General features: G+C 46.4%; 1 protein-coding gene and 1 long non-coding RNA gene across 4 annotated transcripts in view; one reads left to right on the top strand and one right to left on the bottom strand.

The window, feature by feature from the left end:
* LOC135315735 (uncharacterized) overlaps positions 1-20,458 on the top strand; it is a 50,903-nt gene extending 30,445 nt beyond the window's left edge. Inside the window, exons 2-4 of one of the 2 annotated variants that reach the window (XR_010375225.1) lie at positions 11,993-12,061; positions 14,391-14,487; positions 18,612-20,458. This is a non-coding gene — a long non-coding RNA (uncharacterized LOC135315735). The remainder of the gene's footprint in view (positions 1-11,992; positions 12,062-14,390; positions 14,488-18,611) is intronic. The other variant, XR_010375226.1, reaches the window with a different exon arrangement.
* A 24-nt stretch (positions 20,459-20,482) lies between these two features.
* Positions 20,483-25,452, bottom strand: part of GTF2E1 (general transcription factor IIE subunit 1) — a 57,498-nt gene continuing 52,528 nt past the window's right edge. For both annotated transcript variants that reach the window (XM_064465610.1, XM_064465618.1), the window contains exon 5: positions 20,483-22,198. In XM_064465610.1, the coding sequence (XP_064321680.1) occupies positions 21,768-22,198 (431 nt within the window). In that variant the 3' untranslated portion in view covers positions 20,483-21,767. The remainder of the gene's footprint in view (positions 22,199-25,452) is intronic.

Raw genomic sequence — 25,452 nt, forward strand, 5'->3', positions numbered from 1 at the left:
TAATAAATAATGTATACAATAAAGACATGTATGTATTATATAGTATATAATGTAGAGATTATGTATTTTATTTAAAATAATGTATTTAATAAATATATAGATGCATAATATAGCAAACCCTTCTCTAACTGCCAGCCTCTTGCTTTCTTCTAAATGGCACAATAATTAGGGTGAGTGATTTGTCACAGAAATATACAGAAAGTCTCAGCCTGATAACAAAGGGAAAAACGCCATCAGTTGCAAATATAAATAGTAAAACTACTGAAAGTCTGTACTTTAATCCAAATCTCCTTGAGAATTTTAAGCCGTTTAACAATATTTAACAAGCTGTTTCAAGCCCCATGAAGACATTACCCTGCTGCCTGCCAGCAACAGCAGCACAGCAGCATGGTGGGTGGGAGGGAGGGCTCCACAGTCCATTGCTTTTCCTTCAGTGCTGCTTTCTGCCTCCAAGCTGGCACGCTCAGTAGGTGCTTCTTAAAACCCACCATGTTAGCTCCATTCCTCCCACCTCCCCCCGCTTCTGACCCACTCAGCGCCAGAGAAGGGATCTGCTGAACTTCCATAATAGCTGAGCAAACAACCAGCCCAGAGAAAAACTGGATCCTCTGTGGCTCCCAGCTCCCTGGGTGCATCCCCGTGCCTTCCTCCTACACCTGCAGGAGCCACAGAGCATCAAAGGGTGTGCATTTATAGTCTTTAAGCTTTTGGCATTTGATGTCATTTCTCCAGGTAGCTTTACCTTGACACCCCCTTCCTGCCTTGAGTATTGTGGCAGAGTCCCATATGTGCTTCTCCTCCCACCCCGTGATCTGCTGCCACCGTGGCCATCCCACAGAAAGGGAACAAGCTGTACTCCTACACTGGCAGGACTGCTCGCAACCGGCGTGCGTCTGAACTTCTCACTCAACTGCCGCCTTTGCTACAGTGTCCAGTAACACTTGCACTTCGAAGGTTATTCAGAGCTTGGACCTGTGACAGTTTGGACTCACAGCTGATCTGACGCCTACACCTATTTCTATTTTTAATCATTGGCTGAAACTTGGGATTTTTGCAGCATTCCTGCTGAAATACCCACCTCACTCTGCACAAAATCCCCAGCCTGCTTATGGGCCTGTGTTGCCAGCAAGGGAGATGGATACTTCTTATCCTGAGACCAGGCCATGTTGCTGACACTAAATTTGGGATTTGCAGTTACAGAATCATTTTTTTCACCCATCCTAACAATACATCTGGAATATTATGTCCAGTTTGGGGCTCCCCAGTAAAGAAAGATATTAACAGAGTTCAGCGGCAGGTCGCTAAGATGGTTAGGGAACAGCAGCATATGACGTACAGGCAAAGGCTGCGAGAGCTGGGTTTGTTCAGCCATAAGATGAGAATATATGGGGAGATCTTACTGCTGTCTGCAATGGGAAGGCACAGAGAAGATGAAGCCAGACTTTTCTCAGAGATGTGCTGTAGCAGGAGAAGAGGTGCAAGGTGGAACGTGGTATGGGAAAAGCTTCTTTATCATAAGGGTAACCAAAGATTGAAATGGTGCCCAGAGAACTTACGAATTCTCCCTTCTTGGAGATATTCAGAACTCAGCTAGACAAAGCCATAAATAACCTACTTTAATTGGGCCTGCTTTGAGCAGGGGTTTGGGTTAGGTGGCCTCTGGAGCACCTTCCTGCCTTCAATTAGTTTGTGATTCTGTGAACTTCATTTACTGACTTATGCTTTTTCTTCCCCTCTGTGGCTTCTGTTAGCCAAGACCAGCCCCATTTCTCTTCTCTGTGATTTGGGAAGGCATGGCTTTTTCAGCACAGAGCAGGGGGGTTGGAAATTGTTTTCTTCCTTTGCAGTGAGCAGATCTGTGCGTCTTACCAAGCCTTTGTTCTGGGGTGGTATACAGCATGGTATATATACAGCATGCCTCTGCTGAAGAGTCACACAATTAAACTTCATTTTCACCTGGCTCAGAACGAGCAATTTTATAACAGATCCAGTGAGTCTTCCTAAAGTACTGAAGAGCGAGAAGCTTTATCTCAGCATATACTGAGCCTGGAAGCTTGGAGGTGACTGACAAAACATAACTGAAGCACAGTGAGGTTATGCTTCTAATGATTTTTGATCAGGGCGAATACTCGTGTTTGCTTGGTATTCCCTCCAGGAGTCTTTGACACCAGGACAAGAATTTGGGATTCATCTCAGCAAATGTGACTCCCCGAAATATTTTCCTAAACATCCAGGGAAATAAACATCTGTCCATTTCTGAAGATTTGTTTTGCCCAGTAGTCATCCTTGCTGTTAATTATGGCTTGTGCAGAGCTTGACTTTTCCGTGACCGTGAACTCTCTTCAAAATGAAAAAAATACCTCTTTGATGTGGAGATAATATACTTGTTATAAACCCTATCCCCTAGCATCTCTCAGAACTGGACAACTAATGCACTGAATATATGCACTGCCACTCAGAGCTGGTATTATATTGCCAGTACTTCAGAGTTAATTATTTTTGCTTTCAAAGGAGGAAAAGTAATTTTTAAATTGGTTTAATATCAGTCTCACACCAAAGGTGTTTCTTACTCCATTTCTTCCATAAACCATCACTAGCATTAATTAAAATATTTTTTTTGTTTTTTTTTTTCCCCAGCTCCTTCTTTCACTGTGAAGACTGGATCTTTAAATGTAATAAGTAAATAGCTGTCATCTCAGTAGCAGGTCTTCCAGATTCAAGGTTGGAATTTGTAGGATGAGACCCACATCTTTGCTCTTGAGGAGAGGGGCGGGGTGGTGTCAGAGTTACAGATGCTCAGTAACCAGCAGAGACAAATACCCACCTTTACACTGGGGAAAAACCAGACTCTGTTGGAAGTCATGGTCCACAGTCCCCAGAGCAGTCTAGTGCTCAAAGCTACCTCACCAAGGATCTTACTAGCTCCCAAGAAGACAAGACTGGAAAGGACAGAGCCTCATATCTCCTCATTTTAAACTTAAAAAATTAAACTTAAAAAATTGAAAAAATATTGTGTGAGAGGAAGAGACCACTGGGACCAGATGCTGGTCTAATGAGTGGAAGAAGCTTAGGAAGGAGTGAAAAACCAGGGCTGGGGTGGGGGCAGGGCAGGAGACATTCCTAAATAGCCTATTGCTTTATCAGAAATTACATCTTGTCTAACACCAGACTTCATCTGCTGATTTTTTCCAAGTCTGTTTGAACATGTTTATGGTTTCTGCCCCCACAACTTCCCACAGTGATTAATTCCACAGTGCACAGGGTGCGTTGTGGAAAAAGCCCTTCCTGGTTGTTGCAAAGATGCTGCCTGATAACCCAAGAACTAGAGGCTTCCAGTGAAATCACATAAGTGAATAATGCTTCCTCTGGGGGGTTCATCATCTTTTTTTCCTGGACAATTGTCTTAATCTATTCAGTCTCTCCTCATAGAGAAACTGTTTCCTATCTTCCCCCTGTCTAACACTAGGACCTGGCAGTGCTGCTGAGCTGCTGAGGTCTGGGTTCTCCCAACTCCATCGCTGCTCCTCAGCAAGGAAGGGCGGGTTAACTCAGAACATACCACTCACCTAAAATGCCCTGGTTTTGGAGCTGCAAATGGACTGGGCACGTCCTTTCATGAGAATTGGGAATACCAGACATTGAAGTGACAGTAGTCTTGTGGGTTTTGTCACCCTGTAGTGCTAATATATCTCTTTGAGGATGCTATAACTGAGCGGACAGCAGCCCATATTCCAAGATATGGGCGTACCCATCTATTGCAGGGTCCTGCTCTTCACCTTGCTCCTTACCAGGTAATTGCCAGACTTCTGTGTCCCTTTATGATCACTTCTGGATTTTGTTCAGTCTTCCTGGCGCAGCACCAGGCTCAGCAGCGACTTTTCCAGAACATCCTATCTCCAGTGGGAGAGCTGAACTTTTCTTCCTACCTGTGCTTCCAATCTCATCCTTCATTCATTTTGAGCATCTGATATGAGATGGTTGGAGAAAGTGTGGGATACAGCAGGATTTCCCTTCTTTGCACACTTGGTGACTCCTTTAAGAGCACTTAGAGTGGGAAAATGCATCTTCTGCATAAGAACTTCTACTGACACTGTCAGTAGAGCTCATTAATTCTATTTATTCCAGTTTCCACTATCTGATGAGCATGGAAATCACATCCTGTAAAGGAATTGGACACACTTGCCTCCTGCTGCTGCTCTAGTACCCAGGCTGTAAGTTTGTGCTACATTGCCAAGAGCAAGATCGCAGGCTTTCTGCTCCCCACCTCTACCTTCAGACTTTGCAGGCAGAGAGCTGCACCAAACAGAAATGCACTGACCACTTTCCAAGGTTGCCTGTTAATCAAGCAATGAGGACAAGAAATTAAAATGTGCTCATTTCCATGCAGAACAGGTGAACCATTTCTGTCAGCAAGTACTAGCAGCATCATATATTTCAGCATGAAATCCCAGAAAAATTACTTAGACTCAAGATGGCACATAGATTCCAGTGCTGTCAAGTCACAGTTACAAAGCCGTAGTATTGTGCCTGACAGCTTTGTACAAGGTTTAAAATCAGGTAAGCCTTGAGTTAACTTAGTTGTACATAAATATGGGAGCTAAGACAACCTCATATAAGGGCACTGTATTCCACACCTCTCCTCTTGTGCAAAGGAGATCATCTTAGAGGCCAGACATGGATTTATTTCTGGTACAAGTCATTTAATAGTCTCTCTATATAAATGTGTATACACAGAAACACAGGCACACATACTTACAGCCTCACCTTCAGCCTGAGAGTGTTTTTCCTGGGATTTGCCATTGACACCGCACTAGTGTGAGTGCAAACAAAATGAGAGATAGTATTTTCAATTTGCTCTACTCAAAGATATCCTCTACGTGTAGGATATACAGAAAGAGTTACTCCTTAAGCTTTCAAGGTGCGGTGATTGCTGTCAATATCTAGCTTTTCCCAGCAGGGACAAATGTGGCAAGTTCTCTAAAAAGCTTACTTAGAAGAAAAACCCATCAGAAGCAGTGACAGACCAGGGCATCCTGCAGGTCAGGTGGAGGTGAGGCAAAGGTATTTAGTCTTATGTTCACCAGAAAAGAAGTCAGGTTGCATTTTTTAGGTTGTCTGATATTGCAGCTCCTTACAACATGGGAAGTGAAGGGACTGGGTTTGTCAGACTTATGCCATCCTTTCTAAGCCATCCTTCAAGTGACCGGGCTCAGAGGCGTTTCATACTTGTATTTAGCTGCCATTATTTCTCCCACTTGTTTAGTTGCAAATCTATTTGTTCCTCTTCAGATGATGTTTGATATCCCACTGTAAATAGTCTGGGTTATAAACATCTCAACTGTCAAAGTCTGAGCCATTCTGGTTTGCATCTCTTTCTTGTCCTGCCTGTTGAGTAGCTGTGACCTTGCTGACAACTGTGTTTGAACTTGGAATCTGATTTAGACGCGGGTTGGGTATTAACCAGTTAGTAGATCTGGATGGAAGATGAATATTCAGCTTCAAAACAGGAAAAATTACTCCAGAAGGGCTGACAAGGAGCAGGGGACCTGGAGGCCACAAAGCACGTGGCTGCTGAGAAGACACAGGGCTGGGAACCAGGACACACATCCCACAGCAGTTGAAGTCACTTGATGAACCAGGTACATCCTCACTCCTGCCTACTTCTGGTAGGGTTTCAGAATGGCCAGGTTCCTGCAAAGCATTTCCTACCACTTTTGGTCAGAAGTTCAGCATAGTCCGGGCAGGTGAGGGCCACTTTTCACATGGGAGATCTTTACGAGTCAATCTCAGTATGATACTGCAGACCCAGGCAACCTGCAGTAGATTGAAGACTGGCCAGCAGTAAGTATATGATCCAGCAATAACTATGGGGCCAAAATTCTCAAAAGCACATCAACTTACATCATTATTTTATAGGATTTAAATGAAAACAGTAATCCGTATGTAAGGAAGTGACTCTCTATCCAATACACATTCTTCCCATATTAAAAGAGACACAGAAGCAATTATCTTCATATGCCTTTTCCTATGCAAGTGGATTAGTATCATGCCTCCGTCTCAGAAGATATTCAAATGTGACTTGGGATTAATTAAATGGCAAGGCACCTGGAGGGGAAGTCAGAAACATGCACACTTTCTACTCCAGAAATTTTAAAGTGAGGAAAGAGGAATATTTTACCAGGAAGACCTTTCGATCTTGATGGGCAAAAGGAACTGAAGACCAGCTTGGGAATTTCAGGGCAGAGAGTGCAGAACAACCCAAACCATGAAAATGTATGTGCTTGTAATTGTAGCTACCACCTCGTGCAGCTAATGGTCTCTAGTGTCCAGCAGCAGTTGAAGGGCTCATGAGAGGTTCCCACAGGCGCTGCACATTGTGCATGCAAATATTTAAATGTGGGTTACCTATAAATCAACAGCAGACCCCTACTAGTGACAAGTCTAGTGATGGCAGCAGTTAGAGTGACACTGCTTTCAGTTGCTTCCAATTCATCACGAGTATCAAGGCTGCAGCTTTCCACCCCCTGCCACCAGTGAGAGGTGAGTGACACACTGGAGGAAGGAAGGCTAGGACTGAAAAAGCTTAGGCAGTCTGAGCTAGGATGATGGTATGAACTCAAGAAGACATAAGGAAATAGATGCTGGGCAACCAGTAAGAGGGGAATAAATAGTTGGTTATACAAGGAGGTTGGGAGCAGGTGAAAGATGGGGAATGGAGCTCAGGATTGCCGTAGGAAATTTGTGGATCAAAACTCTGGGAGTTGCTAGCCGTAGATGTTGCTCTTGATTGTTACAGACAGGTCCCAGGCTCCTTCCAGCTCCAGCCCAGCTGCAGCTGAAGCTACAGCTACAGCTTCAGGAGGCTGCACAGCATGCATCCAGGCACAGCAATGCATACTTCCCTGAAGAGCTGCCACAGCATTTTCTCAGTGTTGGTGTGTATTCAAGCCTCGTTCCTGTGCCAGGTAAGCTGCCTCTCTTATCAGCAGCCACCACCCTTCCTCTGGCATCTCCCAGAGAGCTGAGGAAGGACCAGTAGCCCCTGCTTTCTTCTTGAAACCTCTCTTTGGTTGGACTATGTCTGTTAGCTGTGGCCCCTTGCGGAGCTACCCAAACCACAGCATTGCTTTAACTCTTTCACCTGGTTGCAGGAGAATGACATGGCCCCCTTGCAGCAGCCAGCCAGCATGCACTATGTCCAAAGAAGAGGGGAGGCTGCAGAGGCACTAAAGAAGCAAGAGCAGAAAGCACTTCTCCCTGCAAGGCAAAAAGGGAAATCCAGCACCTACAGCCGTGGCACAAGGCACTGGATGACAGTCAGGCCAACACTGAGTGGAAGGAGGCTTTGGTGTCACAGTGACAGGTGACAATGTTACAGCAGACCACCACGCTTATCTTCCCTTCCTTCATGGCTCATAGCAAGGTGGGTTGGTCCCATCTATCCATGCAGGTTTTCCAGTATGTTGACCAGGAGTACCTCTGCCAACCCTGTTCCCCAGCTGTGTCACCTGCTGCCTTTGCTTCATTTCCAGTGGATCATTGCTGAATATAGAGCTGAGCCCCCATCTCACCTTCTGCAGAGAGGCTCAAGGTTGCCCCACTCTCCTCACCATCTTGTTCCAGCCATTCAGGCAAGGAGAGCTGGGTAGTGTCCTCCACCTCTGTGCAGGAAGCCCCTGACGCTGATTTCTCCATCATACATGAGCTCACACGTGTCAGAGTCTCTGAGAATAAAATCACCTGAGACAAAGAGGAAATGAAGCCCCAGTGTCTCTTGACTCCAGCTCAACACCTTTCTTGAGCTTTCCCACCATACCAGCCAGTAGCTCCCCAGTACAACATTGCTTGAATGTAATTTCCCAATTGTTAGTGACTATTTCCTGAAGGATTAGAAACTGGGGAAAGCTTTAGTAGAATGCAAAGAAGTTAAGAGAAAGAAAAGAGCTGACACCATCTTCACGGAAAAGCAAGAGAGCAAACACATCACCATGCATCAGCCAGAGCAGAGTAGCTGTCCATCTGCCTCCTACTACCCTGTGTAGGAAAGCAGGTATCGCAGCAAAGCTGCAAGCCCTGATGGAAAATTAGTACCATAATCCATGTTACTGTGGGCTTGCCCAGGGGCAAGAGCACGGTTACACAGAGGTGTTGGTGCTTGGTTCATGCAAGGTGCCTTCCTACCCAAGATGTTTTGTTTGTGTGCCTGAGCCTCTAGTGCTTTTAAATTGAACTCCAGAGCCATTTCACAACCTGCATCAGCTGCAGGAACTCTGGCTGCTGCCCCTGCTCTTTTTGTTCACAAGCTTGTCTCTCTGCGGGAAATAATTCTCACACAGATCTTTCCGCTCCCCATCCCTCCTTCCCCCAACTCCCACTCACTGGAGACAGGATGGGATCCAACGGTGCTCTGCCAAGTTACAGGGGCTGCCTGACAGCCACAGTGAGGGAGCACTTTTATTTCAGAGCTCTGCGCAATGATTGCCTAATTAATCCCCATCCCCCACCACTACATCCAGTACAGAGTGAGGATGTCTCGATTTCTTGGTCTCCCGAGGCGGGAAAGCTGCAGCACGGCAGACTTCAATGATTCACTCCCGGTCAGCATGAGAAGGAACCTGGAGAGAGGACGCTAATGCCAAGACCCTCCCACCCCCAAAGTAAAATACAGGGAAATAAAGAAGCCACCTCATGGGCAGGACGCCTCCTCGCCAGCATCCCTCTCCACCTCGCTGTGCTCAGAGGACAATTAAATTACTCTCCCACTTCCCTTTCATTGTGATCCGATTAATGGGGGAATTAATGGGGGCAGAGGAAGAAGCCGCCTTTTCTTTTGCAGGCCTGCATGAAGCCAAAGGCCGGGCAACTGGCTATGAGCCTTATTGAAAAACATGATGCTCGCCAGGATGCCTTTATTAGAGAGAAGGGGGAGAGGGGACAGGGCTGCTGTAGGAATGAAGGGCAGATACAGACATCAGCCTTGTTTACAGCAGGGTTTTGCACCAGTGCAGCTAAACCCTTCAGTTCAAATACCCCCCCAAAGGCATCTGCCACCAGCATAGACTGGAAAAAAGAATCACAGCTGAGACTTTTTGGTGGCTGCACAAAGAAGCAAGTCTGCGATGCAAGAAGGGTGTTTGGTTTGCTTGATCATGCAGCTCCAGAGCTCATGCAACACCTCTGAGTGATGGTTTCCCACTCCTCCCCTGAGCTCACAGCATCACCATCCCCATGGTGCAGCCCACATTGTCCTCTTCCCCGCTGACAGTGCCACCCTGATGGGTGACCGAACATGCCATGGTGTCTGTCATCTAAGTGGGACAGCAGGTTGCTGAACACTGTTGTGGAGACACATGTGCTTGAAAATATAATAAAATCCCAGCTTCTCACAGGTCATTTGTCCAGGCTGTGGGTTTGCTGTGCTGCAGATGGAGGCTTGGGAGCCAGCTCTTGTAGTATCATTTCAAGTCCATGGTGGTGTCATGTCTTGGATGCACTACTCTGCAAGCCCAGCTATTGCTGCAATTGCCAGCTGTGGTCCAGAAGCACTTTGGCAGCTTTTGCACAGCATGGAGCCACAGCGATTAAACCATGGGGCCAGTGGGCTCTGCACAGGGTGCACATGAGGATGTTTTATGAAACAATTCTTTGTGTAAAGCCAGATGGACTCCAAAGGCAAATGGTTTCATGGCACTCCTGCTACTCCAGATCAACCTGTGTATCTCTGTGCCACATTGCTTTATGCCATGGGAGCAGCACTGTGAGGGAACTGGGGAGTGCAGGAACCAGTGGGAGCAAGAGGAACAGGGAGGAAATATTCCTAGGTCCACGCTCCCCCTCTGCAGAGCCCCTGTGGTGCCTTTGCTCTTTGTTCTCCATTATATTCCATGTTATTGAGGTTTTTTCTGCTCACCTGAGTGTCCCAGCCCTCGGATGATCTCCAGGATTTTGGAGAGAAGAGAGTTGATTGCTCATATCCATCTTCCAGTGTCCAGACTGAGGCAAGAGAGGGGGGACCTGATGTCTCTGGGAAGCCATAGCTCAGGTAGTTGCATATGCTATGTCCTTATAATTTACATCTCCAGTGTGTCTGGTGCTGGAATGGCATGGTAATATTTTTTGTACTGTTTGAAAGGTCATATACATTCAAACTGTTGAGACGTGCTCGAATCCCTCAGCTCATGTTAACTCCCCTCTGTGTGTGGGATAGTCTCTCCAGATGGCAGATCACATAACAGACGAGCAACTTCATTGTCATTTCTCTCAGAGCTGGGGAAGAGCAACGCAGGTTGATGGAGAGTTTCTGAAGAAGCTTCCTGTGCGTGGACTTCTCCCTGAAACCAGGGCAGTGGAGGTGGTGGCACAGCAAAGGACCAAAGGAAAGGGCTAATGCCCTGCTGGGGCTCTGGGGGATAAAAACAGTCCAGAGCCAAAGCAGTGGGTTGAAAACAGTTTTGGAGTCTGGAGACTCCTGGGCAGGAAGAAGGTTGTGGCAGAAGTCAAGGCAGGTAGATCACCCACGCACAAAACTGTGAGACGGTTAAAAAAGCCCAAACGGTAGCCTGAGTGAGGAAGAAAATGGGACTAAGCACCTGGCTGAGTTACGTACCTTGGCACATGCCAACTATCATAGTTGTACAAAGGTGTAACTGCTTCTCAGGAGCACAAACAGAAGGAAATGATGATTTTTGATTTCAGAAATAAAATGACAAAAGGAGGCAAATTAGTAGTGAGTTAAACATTACTTGAATTCAATAGAATCCAAGGACCTAAAATTGCATAGCGAGTGCAATGTGTGTTACAACCTAATGAGGAGACAGCAATGCCTGCGTGTATTTGATGAATGAATTAGCTGTTAATTTTTAACTTCCATGCCTATCTCCCTCCATTCCGTTTTCACATGGGACTGCCTCTTGAGCAGGCACAGTACTGATACAGCCTTGTCAGTGGGACCAGTAGGCTGAGTTAGCTCAGGGGTCTGAGAGCGGACATGCTCTTAAGGCAGGTTTATTATCCAAATAATACCCTGCTGCTCTGTTTTAATTACTGTTGCTTGAATTATGACATTAGGTCCTTCCAGCAAGGTCAGCTTTGTTGTGCTGTCACTGTCTCCCACGGTCCCACAACTACCCAGCGCGGCTCCTTGCAGACGTGATCTTGACCCACGCTTGGCTACACCTCATCCACCTGGTCTTTCCCACGTTCAGAGCAACGTGGTTTTGTCTAAAATCTAAGGGAGGGGCGGGTCTGTACTCACAGTAATGCTCAGGCAACCTCTAATGACAATTTGGCACCTAATGCTTGCATCAGACAACTAGGTATTAATGGTGTGTATTAATGAAGCATGACTTCTGCTGAGGTTTTATTTAGGTGGTGATGGCAATGAGGATTGTGGGAGACAGACACCCTAGCAAGTGACCCTCTGAAAGCAAGGGGAAAGAAAGTAAAGGGAGCTGGAACTGGAGAAACTAATAATGTCACTGACTTCAAAGATGAAGGATTCTCTTTATACTCCATTGAAATTGACTGAATAAAATGACTGGCATCATTACTTAGCAAGATAGGATCTTCTACTGGTGTCAGATTATTTTAAACATCAGTTTGATTAGCCTGATTGCTGTTGATTTGTCCCTAAGAAGTGTATCACATTAGTTTAACCTTTTATCAAGAAAATACTTTGAATTATGATACCATTTACTAACATTATTTGCTTTTTCCCAGCAGACATGTTAGCTTTGCCCACAGCCCTTGAAGGTTAGTTTTTGGAGATGAGTTCACAGTGTTAGTTTCAGCCATGGGCAGAGCTGCCCTCTCCACAAACACTTGCAAGCCACCTGGCCATAAAGGGGCTCCAACCAGCCCATCCACTTAGTACAAGAGAAAGCAGATGAGCCCTCATACCCAGCTGCACTACAGTCACCTGAGGGGCAGAGCTAGTTCACACATTCTGGATAAGACCCAGAAATGATGAAAAACATTTCCTAATGTTTTTAAGGAGGAGGAGTTCCCAGAAGAGGAAGGAGGAGGAAAGCTTACTGCATCCTTGCTGAAAGCACCACCAAAGGTGAGATTCTATGGCCTGGGAATGTAGCCAGCATTTAAACCCATTGCACTAAGGTACATTATTAACAATACATTGTTCTGCCTCCACTTCCTAGTTCTGAACCGTGCTTTTACTCACTGAGACCTTCCTGGTGAGCTCCCATCTGCTTATGGGACCATGACAGAGATCAGTCCTCATCTTTGTCCACATATTTTGAAGCTTTCCTTCGGCCTAAAGGGCACCTATGGACCCAAACAAGCATTTTAAGGACACCCCTGCATAATTTTATGCAGTTTTTATCAATAACTGATGAAGGCATCTCTTAGGATGCTGCTGTAGTCTTTGGCTGCAAAAGAGCTGCATCTTTTTGCTCATGGGGCCCAGCCCTGGAGGTGGTCAAGCAGTGCAGCAAGTACTCACAGCAAAATAAAACACAGACTGACCTCCTCCTCAGGTTAAAAGCAACTTGAGAAGGAGCACTGTGTTGAGTCCATCTGGAACTGCTGAAGGACATACACAGGGAATTTTAGGGTTGGTCTTGGCACCACAGAGAAAACCCAGGTTATTAAATCCCATGGCTGACTACGAGTGGCTGCGGCCCTCGCTCATTTGGCTGCCTCTTACAGCCCAGACGCACTGGGAGCGCTCCCTCGTATTATCAGCCTCTCGGTCCTGCCAGGTGAAGGAAACGTTTCCAAGATTTCATTTAATACCTGTATTTAATCCATTAGCTCTCCCTGCAGACCTCCTGAAGGCTGGGCTGTGATTAAGGAAGAGATAAGTGCCCTGTTTATTGCTCTCCTGATACTTCTTCACTTTCCACTTCCATGGGCAGCTTTTACCTGGCAGTCATGCAGTGCCTCAGAAATGCGTGTGGGACCTCCTCACCCTGTCCCTTCAGGATGGGTTGAAGGGGGGGAGACCCCCCAGCTCCAGCAATACAGCTCTCACTCTCCTGTCCCTGCACCAGAGCAAAATGCTCCACTCATCACAGAGAGGGAAGCTTCGCAGGCTGCGACACCAGGCAGCAAGGGGTCAGAACTGAGAGCAAAACCCTTGCCCCAAGCATCCCTACCTCTCAGAAGGCATCCATATCATCAGGAGTAGCCAGCATGGATTAACTAAGGGGAATTCATGCTGGACCAACCTGATAACCTTCTGTGAAGACGTGACTGGCCTGATAGATGAGGGGAGGGCAGTGGATATTGTCTGCCTGGGCTTCAGGAAGTGCTTTGACACTGTCTCCCATAAGATCTTCATAGAAAAGCTGATGAAGTACAGGCTGGAGGAGCAGACAGTGAGGTGGATTGAAAAGTGGCTGAAGAGCTTGGCCCAAAGGGTGGTGATCAGTGGCACAAAGTCTAGTAGGATGCCTGTAACTAGTGGTGTACCCCAGGGGTCAATGCTGGGTCCAAACCTGTTCAATGTCATTAATGATCTGGGTGACATGGCAGAGTGTACCCTTGGCAAGTTTGCTGATGACACCAAACTGGGATGAGTGGCTGATATGCCAGAGGGTCATGCTGCCATCCAGAAGAACCTCAACAAGCTGGAGAAATGGGCTGACAGGGACCTCATGAAGTTCGACAAGGGGAAGTGCAAAGCCCTCCACCCAGGGAAGAACACCCCCATGCACTAGTGCATGCTGGGGCCACCCAGCCGGAAAGCAGCTTGGCAGAAAAGGATCTGAGGTGTCCTGGTGGACACCAAGTTGAACATGAGCCATCAATGTGCTCTTGCTGCAAGGAAGGCACATTTTATCCAGGGCTGCATTAGGTAAAGTATTGCCAGCAGGTCGAGGGAGGTGATCCCTCCCCTTTATTCAGCACCAGTGAGGCCACACTTGGGAGTCCTGTGTCCACTTCTGGGCTCCCCAGTACAAGAGAGACATGGACATACTGGAGAGAGTCTAACGAAGGGCCACAAAGATGATGGACTGGAGCATCTCTCCTATGAGGAGAGGCTGAAAAAGCTGGGACTGTTTGGGCTAGAGCAGAGAAGGCTCAGGGGGGATCTTATTAATGTATGTGTCTGAAAGGAGGACGTAAAGAGGATGGAGCCAGGCTCTTCTCTAGTGACAGAACAAGAGGCAATGGGCACACACAGGAACACATGAGACCTGAATATCAGGAAATGCTTTTTTACTGTGAGGGTGACCCAGCACTAGCACAGGCTGCCCAGTAATGTTGTGGAGTCTCCATCCTTGAAGATATTCAGAAGGCATCTGGACATGGTCCTGGCTGCAGCCTGCTTGAGGTGGCCCTGCCTGAGCAGGGCGGGGCTGGACCAGATGACCTCCAGAGTTCCCTTCCAACCTCAACCATTCTGTGATTCTATGATTTTTGTATAGTTACAGCCCTTGGTGTGAGGAAGAGCTACCAGCAAGACAGGCCAAGAGTCACCTGCAACCATCTGTTTTCCTTGATTCCTTGCCATTAAGCTATCAGGTTAAGTATCATCTGTTTCTTTCTCCCAGTTTAAAGGGCAAATTAATTTTTTCATATTTTCTCTTTTCAAAATACAAGGGGAGGGTTGGGGGAAGGCAGGGGCAAAGTGGCCAGGCCAGGAAGGAATGAGAGTACCATCTCCAGCAGACCACACTCCGCGTATGGATCTTTCCACTAACATGCTCCATGAATCCTGCAGCACAGCCACAGCTCCTGTAAAAACAGCGGGGACGAGCACGAGTATCTGAATCACAGCACCTCTCTGTGCTTTTGCAGCTGTCGCTGCTACAGCAGACTGCATCGGTCTGACTGAATGTTTGGCTCCTTCTAGCACTAAAAAATGCTGGATTTCCTGGTCAGAGCAATCCATTGGCAGCCGTGGGGTCAGAGCAGTTCCCATTTCTGCCTTGTTATTACATCCCCAAGTGCCAAAGGGTGTTTCAAATGGGGCAGGGAAAGGTTCTGGATCACTGCCCCTTTCTACTCAACAAACATTATAAATAAAACCTTAGTAATGCATGATTTATTTCCCTTCCAACATGGATTTCCAGCGTTGATGGTCTTTTCATTACTGAGATAGACATGAGGCAGTTTTTGTGTCCACTGCAGACCTGAAGTGCACTAGACACTTTCTGCAAACAGGGAGCCATTCATCTCCCGTTCATTGGTTTTGACCACCTGAACAAATGTGCTTCCACGAACAGTATTCATTTGGCTTGTTTTTGGTATTTCTAATGGCTTGACTCACACCTTTCCTGGGGAAGACTCCATTACCATGTGAAATAGCAATCCCACAAGGAGCTCATTAGTACAGTGCCAAGCCAGAGATCTTTAGTTCACGGAAGCACCTGGTCCATTGGTGCACCGAAGATGCTAGTGCCTGCTGCATGAGGAGGAAAAAAGGCAAAGAGTTTAAACAAAACCCCAAACAAACATTGAAAGGGCTTAAAATACGCATTTTGACACCTGTCCAACTGGAAGAATCCATGTTTACCATCTATGAAGATAAGCTTTTTTATTCCAGTCCTCAGACGGGCTGCAATGACATGACTGTCTAGATAACAAAAACTTCAAATGTTATTTGCTGCTCTTGGCTGTAGCTCCTACCTAACCATATAAAATTCTTTATCAGTTACTATTCCCGAAGGGAGACATGTTTCAGGTGGGCTGGGCCACCCCCTACATGACTCTACCTACTTCTTTCTCATACACAGACATACCAGCACACTCAGATGAAATACTGAAAGAGGTATTTTATAATGTAACACCGAACTCATTTTTGCCACTCATTGCTGTGACGTATTCTTGCACCAGACCTTCCAGCATGGTGAACGTAGGAGTCAGATCATTCAAATGGACCTGCAGCTCCTGCTGGAGTTGATTGCTAACTTGTGACCTTCCTGATGCCTTTGTATAACATCCAAGAGATTGGCACACTCGGAGAATATTACTCTTCCTAATGGGCTCTGAGGCAAGGGAATACACCAGGATAAATGCACCATGAACCAAGTCCCTCTTCAGCATATTGTATTTTTCTTTGCTTGGATATGGCACGCACGTGGCCAGGGAGAGTATGTGAAAGTGAAATTTCTCTCAAGAGGTGTCATTTTCTAAAGGCCGTATTTCCCTCTAACCCTATTTCTCTCCATTCTTCCCTGTTGTAATGGGGATAGTTTTCATCTCCTGTGATCACTAGAAGGGCTGAGAGATGTTGAAAGCACTTCCTGGAAGAAAGCATTGTCTGGCAAAGGAAGATTAATTGTGGTGACAGTGTGGGGCGAGCAGATATGTCTCCCTAAAAAGATCTTACAGCCTCATTTGCATTTTTAAAAAAAGTTTTTTTGTTAGAAGCAGCAGGGAAACATCATGAGAAATTAAGCAACTCAAAATATTTCTAAGGGACAAAAAGAACATGGCTTAAAAAAAAAAAAAGATCAAATCCAGTCCTACCAAATCACATCTAGTTCAAGCAGCAAAGATTGCCTGTAAGGGAGTGACCAGCCTGGGGCTGACACCACTTCCTCTCCACTGTAGGAAATTAGCCCAGCCAAAGGCTCATTTCTGGAGAAGGCGTAGACCTACCCCATCCTTCATTAAGCCTCTCTGCTGGGACGTGGTACAGCCACAGGCAGCCATGGCTGAGACCTGCATGGTGGACCTCAGCATGACAGTGCCATGTGCCTCAAAGTGAATGTGGCACAAGCCAGGGCTGCTTCTGGTGGTCGTGGTGAAGGGATTGAAACTTCATCTTAAATCGACACCTGTGTGTGATCACAGAGGGTTTGAGTTTATGAGAGCCCGTCAGCTCTGACCGGGAGAAGGAGAACCACCAGCACGTTTGCAAAGAGCTGGGATGGATAATCTGACTAAAATGACCCAATCTATCGTTTCCCCATACAGGACAGGGCTGGTTCAGATGCTGCAACCTAAGCATACCCAGGTCAGCTGGCAGCAACCATTAAATAGTGCTCGGCATACTGCTCTCCTTCTTCCCCCTCCATGTATGTTAAGAGGACATAGGAAAAGCATGGACTCTGCTAACCATGCCCGGCAAATCTGGCATTGGATCAGGCAGATTTCCATTGTCAGAAGCGCAGAAAAAAGAAATGTTTAAGAATAGGAGGATCCCTTTACCATGTGGAACTGCGCCAAGCTTCTCAGCTCTATGCACAATTTTAGCTCACTGCAAAATTACCTCTGCTCACCCGCCTTCTTCCAGCAAGTGATGGGATGGCAGAGGCTGGTGGTATGGATTCCAGGTGAAAAATAAGCAGAAGCAATACGTCAGGGCTTTAATCACATCTGTATGAAATGTGATTTTTCCTCCTTGCCAGACGTACCTCTTTTTTTTTTTTTTTTGTATACAGACATTAATGCTCGTGGAACAATATTTGATCATCCCTAATTTTCAGGCTGGATCCCTGCCTGTTTCTCTGGCTGAGCAGCCCAAGGTTTCCTCCTGCTGCTGTGGCCAGCTCTCGGCAGGATTTGCGCATTCGCTGCTGCGTGCAGCCGGGGTGAAGCACACACAGGATCTCTAACGCACTGCAGTGGAGCCGAGCCGCTTCTGATGCAGCTGGCTCAGCCTCCTCTCTGCCATCCCTGGCTGGTTCATTAGCATCAAACTATTCAAAGGGATGTAAATTAAATTATATTTAGGTCAGAAACATATTTTAAGCAAAAATACCTATTATATTTAAAGTATCTTGTTCAGAGACTCCCTGTCTGCTGCTTCCAGGATGGCTGCACAAACACTCACTGTCCTTAATGTTTTTTTAATGATACAGCAGGCGCTTCCAAAATCTGATTTTTGTTTAAATATAAATTAGGTTCATTCTCTCTCTCAATCCAGTTAATACTGGTAAATAAGAAACCACCTTCTGGCAGCTCATTTAGGTATCCCAAACAGGCAAAAGGCCAGATGTCCCTGGGTAACTTTGAAAGAGAGAGAAAATAGCTCTGCTATAGAGAGTGAGGGGTTGTAGTCCTGGACAGCCCGGTGCTGCCGGTGCTCTGCTCTCTGCTAGGAGGGAGAATGCAGGCAGGCAGCTTTCCAGGAGCACCAGCAGTCAGACATCGCTCCCCATGCTTTGGGCTGCCGCTTCTTTTAGGCAGCGGCCTCTCCATGGCTCTCTGCGCGATCACATCTTAAACAGCTTCAAACACCTGGTGATGTTGACTCACAGTCAATACACTTTAAACTGGAGCGTATTGTGTTGCTTCGGGATCCTTGGCTGTCTGTGGTTACTTAGATCAATGCTCCAAGGCCTCCTGTAAACCACCCAGGGACATGGTTACCTTGCCCAGGGCTTCCAATGGCACACAGCAATACCCGTCCCGGAGCAGCCCAGAGCAGTTTTTTGCAGCGCTGCATAATACCCCCGTCCTCCAAGGGACCGAGTCCACAGTCTCACTTGTTTATGCTGATGCATACCAGGGCAGAGGAACAGCGCTGCTGCCGCCTCTCCTCCACAACCCACCCAGGAAAGCATACTGGGCAGCCCCACTGGCTTACCCCGCTCAGACAGGCCTCATGTTCTTCTACCTGCTCCTAAACTTTCAGTTTTCATGAAGGCTTTGTCATACATTTGATTCCTGAGACAATTTTCTCTCTCCTCTTACAGGGTGCAGCAGAAGAGAGTTACCCAAGCACAGCTGGCTACTCCCTCTCTGGGCCTGTCAAACTTCTCAGCAGCATGCCCCGGTGCTGCAGGCATCACCAAGGCAGGGCTTCTTAGATGTGTGGAATCTCACGGAGCAAGTCTGTTTAATCTGAGCCTGTTTGAAGGAGGCAGCAACACAGGAAAAGAAGAGTTGGATGGACAGGCATTCCCTGATAGAGGAAGCCAATTTTCAGGAGCTTAGTGAAAAAGATTGAAACATTCCCGTTTTCCAGTGTTGACAGTGATCTTCCCCACCATCAGTAGCTTCACTGATCTGCTTTGGCCTGCTCTCTGCTGGGCCAGGGAGGATGCCACTCTATTGCAGTTTCCCTGACCCACAACAGGAGCAGGGACAGAGGCAGCTCTTGCACAGCTGGGAGAGATACCGGGCATCTCTGACCTTTGGGGAGAAGAGCATGAGCAGCCCGAGAAATGCATTTTTCTTTCCAGCCTGAGCTGCAGCATCCTGGCCTCAAGTGCATCATCAGATAAAATGCACTTTAGGCTGAAAGCAGACACAGAAACTGGTTTGAATGGGGTTAGACAGAGCATTCACCCAGGAAGGCTTCAGCACTCGACCACGCTTATGGTGTTATTGGGTTAGCGTTAATGCAGCACATGTGGTCCAGCAGCCAGAGGAAATGGCTGGGGCCTTCCCCAGAATTGATGGCTTTATCCCTTGCATTAGCACCAACCTGCTGGCAGTGGCTGGCTTTGCTTGCAGCAGCAGCCATTCTTCCTCTTCTGGCATGTGTGCAGAGCCCTGCTTCAGTTGCAGAAGAAAACAAAAAAAAGGTGCTGCCGATTGTACATGTTCATTCAAGCAGTGCTTGTCATGACAGGGCAGTAGCAGGATATAGCTGTCCTTTGACAACAGCCCTAACTGGCTGGCGCAGAGCAGCCATCCTTTCCAAGAGGCAGAAGCTGTTAGAGAGGGCAGGAAACAATGACAGCATCTGCTCGTGTATCGTGACCTCGCCAGTCCTCCTGAGGGCTGCGTGTGGTGGATGAGACGGAAGGCATGCCCTACAAACCACCGCACCGATTCCCTCATGTGCAGGACGTGCCCTGCTGAATGCCAAAAATTACAACCACCCTACAAACCACAATTAAATGTGTTTATTAAGTAAAACCACTAATTTAGAGATTATTATTGTAGATATAGATGCAATATCAATGCTTTATTAAAGCTTAATAAAGCTTTAATAAACCTTCAGCTTGATTTTGCAGGCTAAAAGCTCAGTTATAAACTACTGGTGAGTTACAAGCATGAGCAGCTGTACTGTATTCAGGTTTAGTTCTCATTTTCTGTCTTTGGCTCCTTGTAAATCTACCTGCTTTTCTCCAGTGCTAACTTTTAATTCAACCAAACTAAATCTAGACAGAATTGGTACAGCACTTTTTTTCTGTTAGCTGATCACTGAGTCTAACTTATCAGCTCTGTGGCTTGATATCTAGAAGCTTAATACCAGGTCTTGGAAGCCTGTCTATGCAAGACTACCATCTTAACTAGCAATACGATATCTGTGAGACCTCCACCATCAGCATACGCTTCCCTCAAGGAAGGACGAAAGGAATGGAAGTGCTGATCAAGAAGGGCCTCCCACAGCACCAGTGTAATAAAACAGCCTTCCTCGAAGTGTGGGAGATTCCAGGAGGCATTCAAGGAAGCTCTGGTGAGGAGAAACAATATGCAGTGGGATTTCAAATAGTCCTTCTCTCCAGGGAGAGCCTCAAATTGGGTTTTTTTTTCTTGAAGTGAGAAAATCAAAATGATAAGCAAACAACATTCCCAACTAGGCACTTGACAAATTGGAAGATGACCAAGGGGAGAAGTTTGTTTATTTATTCCTCTTTAAAATGACTTAAAAGCAAATTTAAAATACTATTTAAAAAAAGAAGGGATTCAAAATATCAGGAAGCTGAAAATAAAACCACAAAGGAGCCATTACAAGGTTAGCAGAACATAGAAAGCATAGTTAGTATAAAACAGATTTACAGTCTCAGCGAACAGCAAATTCATGCTGCACATGTAAATGGAACAGCACGTAATACTGCCCTTACCCTCTTGGAACACAAAATTCTTTCATCATTTTGTTTTATTTCAGTACTGGATAGGAAAACACAACAATTTTAAAAAACAACATTTTCAACTGAAGAACATTAAAAACATGGTATTGCTCTGTAGGCACCGATAAATGTTTTTCTATGGTAAAAGAGTGTGCCAAAGCGGAATTCAAAATTGCATAATTCCTCTTAAAATGATACAGCCCTGGTGTGACTGCAAATAAAAACTAGCTATGCTATTTCTCTGGTGCTGCCTCACTGTGGCCCTGCCCACTATGAACTGTCTGCAACACTGGAGTTCGGACAGGGCTAGGCAGAAGCAACAGGCAGGAATACTGGAAAATGAAGGTATCTCAGAGCACTCTGGCAGCTTGGATCCACAGAGAGCTGACAAAGAGTCACTGTGTGTGCTTGCCAAGGCTTTCACTCTGTGTGTTTCAAGTTACACCTGACCTTGAGTTGCTGAGACCTAGCAAGGAGCAAATGGGAGCAAGAAAAGGCTGCTGCCTACAGGCCTGCTTAGAAATAACCACTCTGGTGGCCGGTGGCTGCTGGCAGGTCAGATACAAGCCCTGCCCAAGCTTGCCATCAGCAGAGTGCTTCCCTTTTCTCTCCCTTCACTGAGCACAAGCAGCTCTAACACCCTCCTCTGCAGCACACTCTGATCAGACTATGGAACCCTTATGTCCTCTGAGGGCAGGGATGCAGACTTCACCAGGATCTGCAACAAAAATCAAACCAAAGCAATCGAGGGGAAGCAGCTGCTGGGGCCTTGGAGAGGGTTAAAGTAGTGCCTGTGCAGGGCACCATGAAGCAGATTTTTACCTTGCAAGCATCCTCGCTTCTGAGAATTGTCCTCCCCTACCTGTTTTGGCACATGCTGCCTTCCTGTTCCCCCTTTCTGGCAGGCAATCTTGCCTGAGATTAGCAATCCCTAGCCCCAGTGTCCCTGCACACAGGGGAGGAAAGATGCCCTTCAAACTTCTGTTTTACTAGGGAGTCTCTGGCTTTAAAAGTCACTTTTAAAAAAAATGCCATGGCAGGAAGCAGTTAATCAAACATATCCTCAAACATGCGTCGCCCCATGGCTATGTAAACCTCTTTTTCTTCTGGTGTCATCTGGGCCACCAGCTCAGGGCGCTGGCTCACTTGGCTGTAAGAGTGTGGACGCCCAGCCACTGTGACAGTGGGGTCCTCTGCCACCACCTCAAACTCTTCATCCTCCTCCTCATCCTCCAGCCCATATGTTGTGGTGGCTGTGGCAGGAGGGCGGGGAGGGGATTCCTCCTCCGACTCACTTGTCTCGCTCTCGGAGTCACTAGCGTTGGCACCGGAGAGAGGAGCAGCACCTCCGACAGTGACTGTTGAAGCAGAAGGTGTCTTCTTCTCGTGGATAAGCAGGGCACGCATCACCTCCTCATTATCATCCAGAGCTGCCCGGCCCTCCTCACGGTCTTGGAAGGCATCCAGATCCCGGCCCCCTGCAAAGAGACACAAGGGAATGTTTATTTCCTCATAGAGATCTAGGTGACAGCCCCAAAGGCTTTCTGGACCCGTATAAATTACTGCCACTAAGCATGCTCGGCCAAGTCACATCCTTTCTCTACATCAGCTCCTCCTCTCCCTTAAAAGATAGAGATTGTTATGTATTCTCTCATAACAGCAGAGCAAGTATTGACATTTCTTAGGAGCTGGGAAACTTGGGAGTCATTGTGGCTCCCAGCTGGGACCCTGGCCAGGAGCACACTGCAAGAGAAGACAAATACATGATGGGCAGGCACCTAGAAAAAGCCATCCAGGGAGGTGTCCAACTCAGGCGCTTCTCAGCTAGGCTGATGCACTTCCTTACTCTGGAGCAGTCCCTTACCTTGGGACCTAAACCTGGGCTTCCAGACACCCAGACTGGTGTCTGGAATGACATAATGATGACACTCATCAGAGATACAGCAAGTATCTTGGTGCTGTTTCACAGGTGAACAAGCACAGGTTGTTTCCTTTTTGTCCCTTTGTTTCCAGGTTGTATGACCACAGCCTGGAGAACTTGCAGTGATGACTGAGGTCACGGGGTGTTGCCAGCCCAGACCATGAACACAGACCCAAAAGCAGGCCCTGCCCTGTTGAGCTCCCCATCCATAAGGATTAAGACAAAGCAGCAAATGAATCCAGGCAGACAGGGAGCATGTGGAAACCATGTGTTATAAAACAACATTCAAAGCAGCTGTGTCTGGCAAGCTCAGAGGTGCACCTACCAGGCAGGAAGGGAAAAACTCATTACTGGAAAATGGTGGTAGTGAGCAGTATCTATCTCGTGAAGCAGATGCAGTTTACAGCCTGCAGCCAAGCTGCGCAGCGCAGCGTTGAAGGCTGCGTTAAAACAGCTCCTGCTCTCCAAGCTGAAACGCAGCCCAGCCAGTCTCTCTGGCTCCCTATCCGGACCTCTTTTTTGAAGGGGACTGCAGTTTCCCAGCTGCCAGACACACGGCCTGTGCTCCTCTTTCAGTAAGCTTGGCTGTACAATATCTGGGATGGTTTGACATGGCTTGGGTAGGCTGGGTGTCTGCAGTTCATGATTCAAAAGATAAAATTCCATTCAAAAAGTGTCATTCTGCAGAACACTTCTAATCCTATATTTGATGAGAGGACTGTGAGTCTTCCCAGCACCAATAAACCCACAGGCAGTATGGAGAATGAAAAAAACCAACAATAAGAAAAAAACCCAGAACAAAAAATGAAATACAGAAAACCTTTTGTAAAAACAAGGCCTAAAAGTAGGACAGACTCCCCATGGCAAACTTTCTCTTTCCCTCTTGCACCTAAAGACACTGCCTATGAACAACTGCTAGAGCTGAGGTAACAGCATTTTGCCTTAATACATTAACGCCGCTTGCCTGCTTCTCCGAGACCTGGGCCCTCGTGGTTTCAGCACCACATCTAGACAGTTGGCGCCCAAGCCTTTTCCCAGCATCAAAAATGCACTGGTTATTTTTTTCAACTTGACATGAAAAAAACAGGTGAACCGAGGAAGTTTGTCTTGCATGTAGCAACTAGAAGTCAGGGGCGGGCGTGGTCACTCCTGTGATAAAATAAAAGCCAAAAGGCCCACCCCTAACTTCACTGGACTCATGTTTTTATTGTAAATGAAGTTGTAGTAATGGGTGATGGCTGCATCTACTATTAGTAATGCACTGGCAAAATTCTTGAAAGAAAGGAAGAATGAAGGCATTGTGCTGGCAGCCTTGTGCTCAGCTTGTTGCTTGTCACTGCAGAGCATAAGAGGCTATTAGAGAACATCTCTGTGAGATAATATCGTAGCTCATCACACTGAGAGCTGTGAAGCGACCACAGTCTGGGGTAGCTCCACAAAGTCTGACTTTGTGGCTCAGGAGCAGAACTGTCTCTTGCTTGAGAGAACTGTTCCTGCCAGATCCAAACAGTGAATCTTTTCTGTCAACAGTCCCAAGTTTCCTTCCTCTCTGCTTCTATCATCCAATAGCTATAGAAATGTGTTGCAGCAGCAATTTCAGGCTATTTCCACATTCCCCTCTTTGATCTGCAGTAGTGGTGGAGGTTAAGCAGTGATGCCATTGTGCTGTAAGGATATACACTCCCCTTCCATGTCCTTCAGTGGCATCTGAGAAACGTTCACATTCACAATCACATGAAACATTCAAGGAGCCAATTTAAAACAACAGGTGAACTGAATGTCTAGCAGAAAAATGGGGTGAGAACTCATCATGGCTGGTGAGTAACAACAACATCTGCTACAGACTGCAGGAGGAGGTTGTTTCAATCACCTCGCTTTAATCTATTTGGAAAAAGTTTTGGGATCTGTATGCTTGAAAGGCATTACATGCAAATGAGATCATTAGATATCTTCTGACCATTATTTCACATGCATTTTCTTCACTTCTGCCATATCTACATAATCCACTCCTCTCCTGAACGTTGCACTGGTTCCAGGGTCTTATTCTTACACACACTGTTCCCTTTTGCCATCTTCACTTCCTAGGGCATCAACAGTTTCCCTCAATAATCCTCAAATTACTGGGAAGATTGCATCTATTGATTCACTCTTTTAAAAATCATAGGAGGACTCTATTTCCTATTTTTAGTGCGCAAGCTTAAATAACACACCAAAGCAGAACGTTTCCAATAGTGGCTACAAGATTTTGACTACTGTCTACGGACAACCTTACCACAACATGAATGAAAATAAAAGCAAAGATAATGAGAAACAAACAGAAAGCAATGAAGACTCACCTGCCATGGCGACAGACCTTCCTACTGTACTTCCAGAAGCTTTATTTCTGACATATTCTTCATATAAAACACATTTTGAAAAACAGTTGGCAGGAAGGTGGCTTGGAGCAATAAAACCACTGCTGGTAGATTTGGTAGGCTTGAGAGTGACTGGATGTTAATAAATGTTATTTTTCAGCAGTGACCTATTAGGGGGGCAGCCTTCTAGATGAGCCTGAATGTCCTTCATTCAAAAGCAATAAACTCTCAAGGTGGAAGACGTAACAGATTATTAACATTTTAGAAGCACAAACAATTTTATTGGTAACTCAGCTCTACCAACCTAGATTTGAATCCTGGATCTAGCAAACCAGGATTTTTTACATCTACCTACGCACAGGTGCTTTGCACAGCAGAGGGGAGCAGACAAAAACTGGAGTGTAGGGAGTAGCAGCTGTACACACACAGGGGAACATATTTTTGACAGCACTCTAAG

Source organism: Phalacrocorax carbo, chromosome 1 (genome assembly GCF_963921805.1).
Source record: "Phalacrocorax carbo chromosome 1, bPhaCar2.1, whole genome shotgun sequence".
NCBI lineage: Eukaryota > Metazoa > Chordata > Aves > Suliformes > Phalacrocoracidae > Phalacrocorax > Phalacrocorax carbo.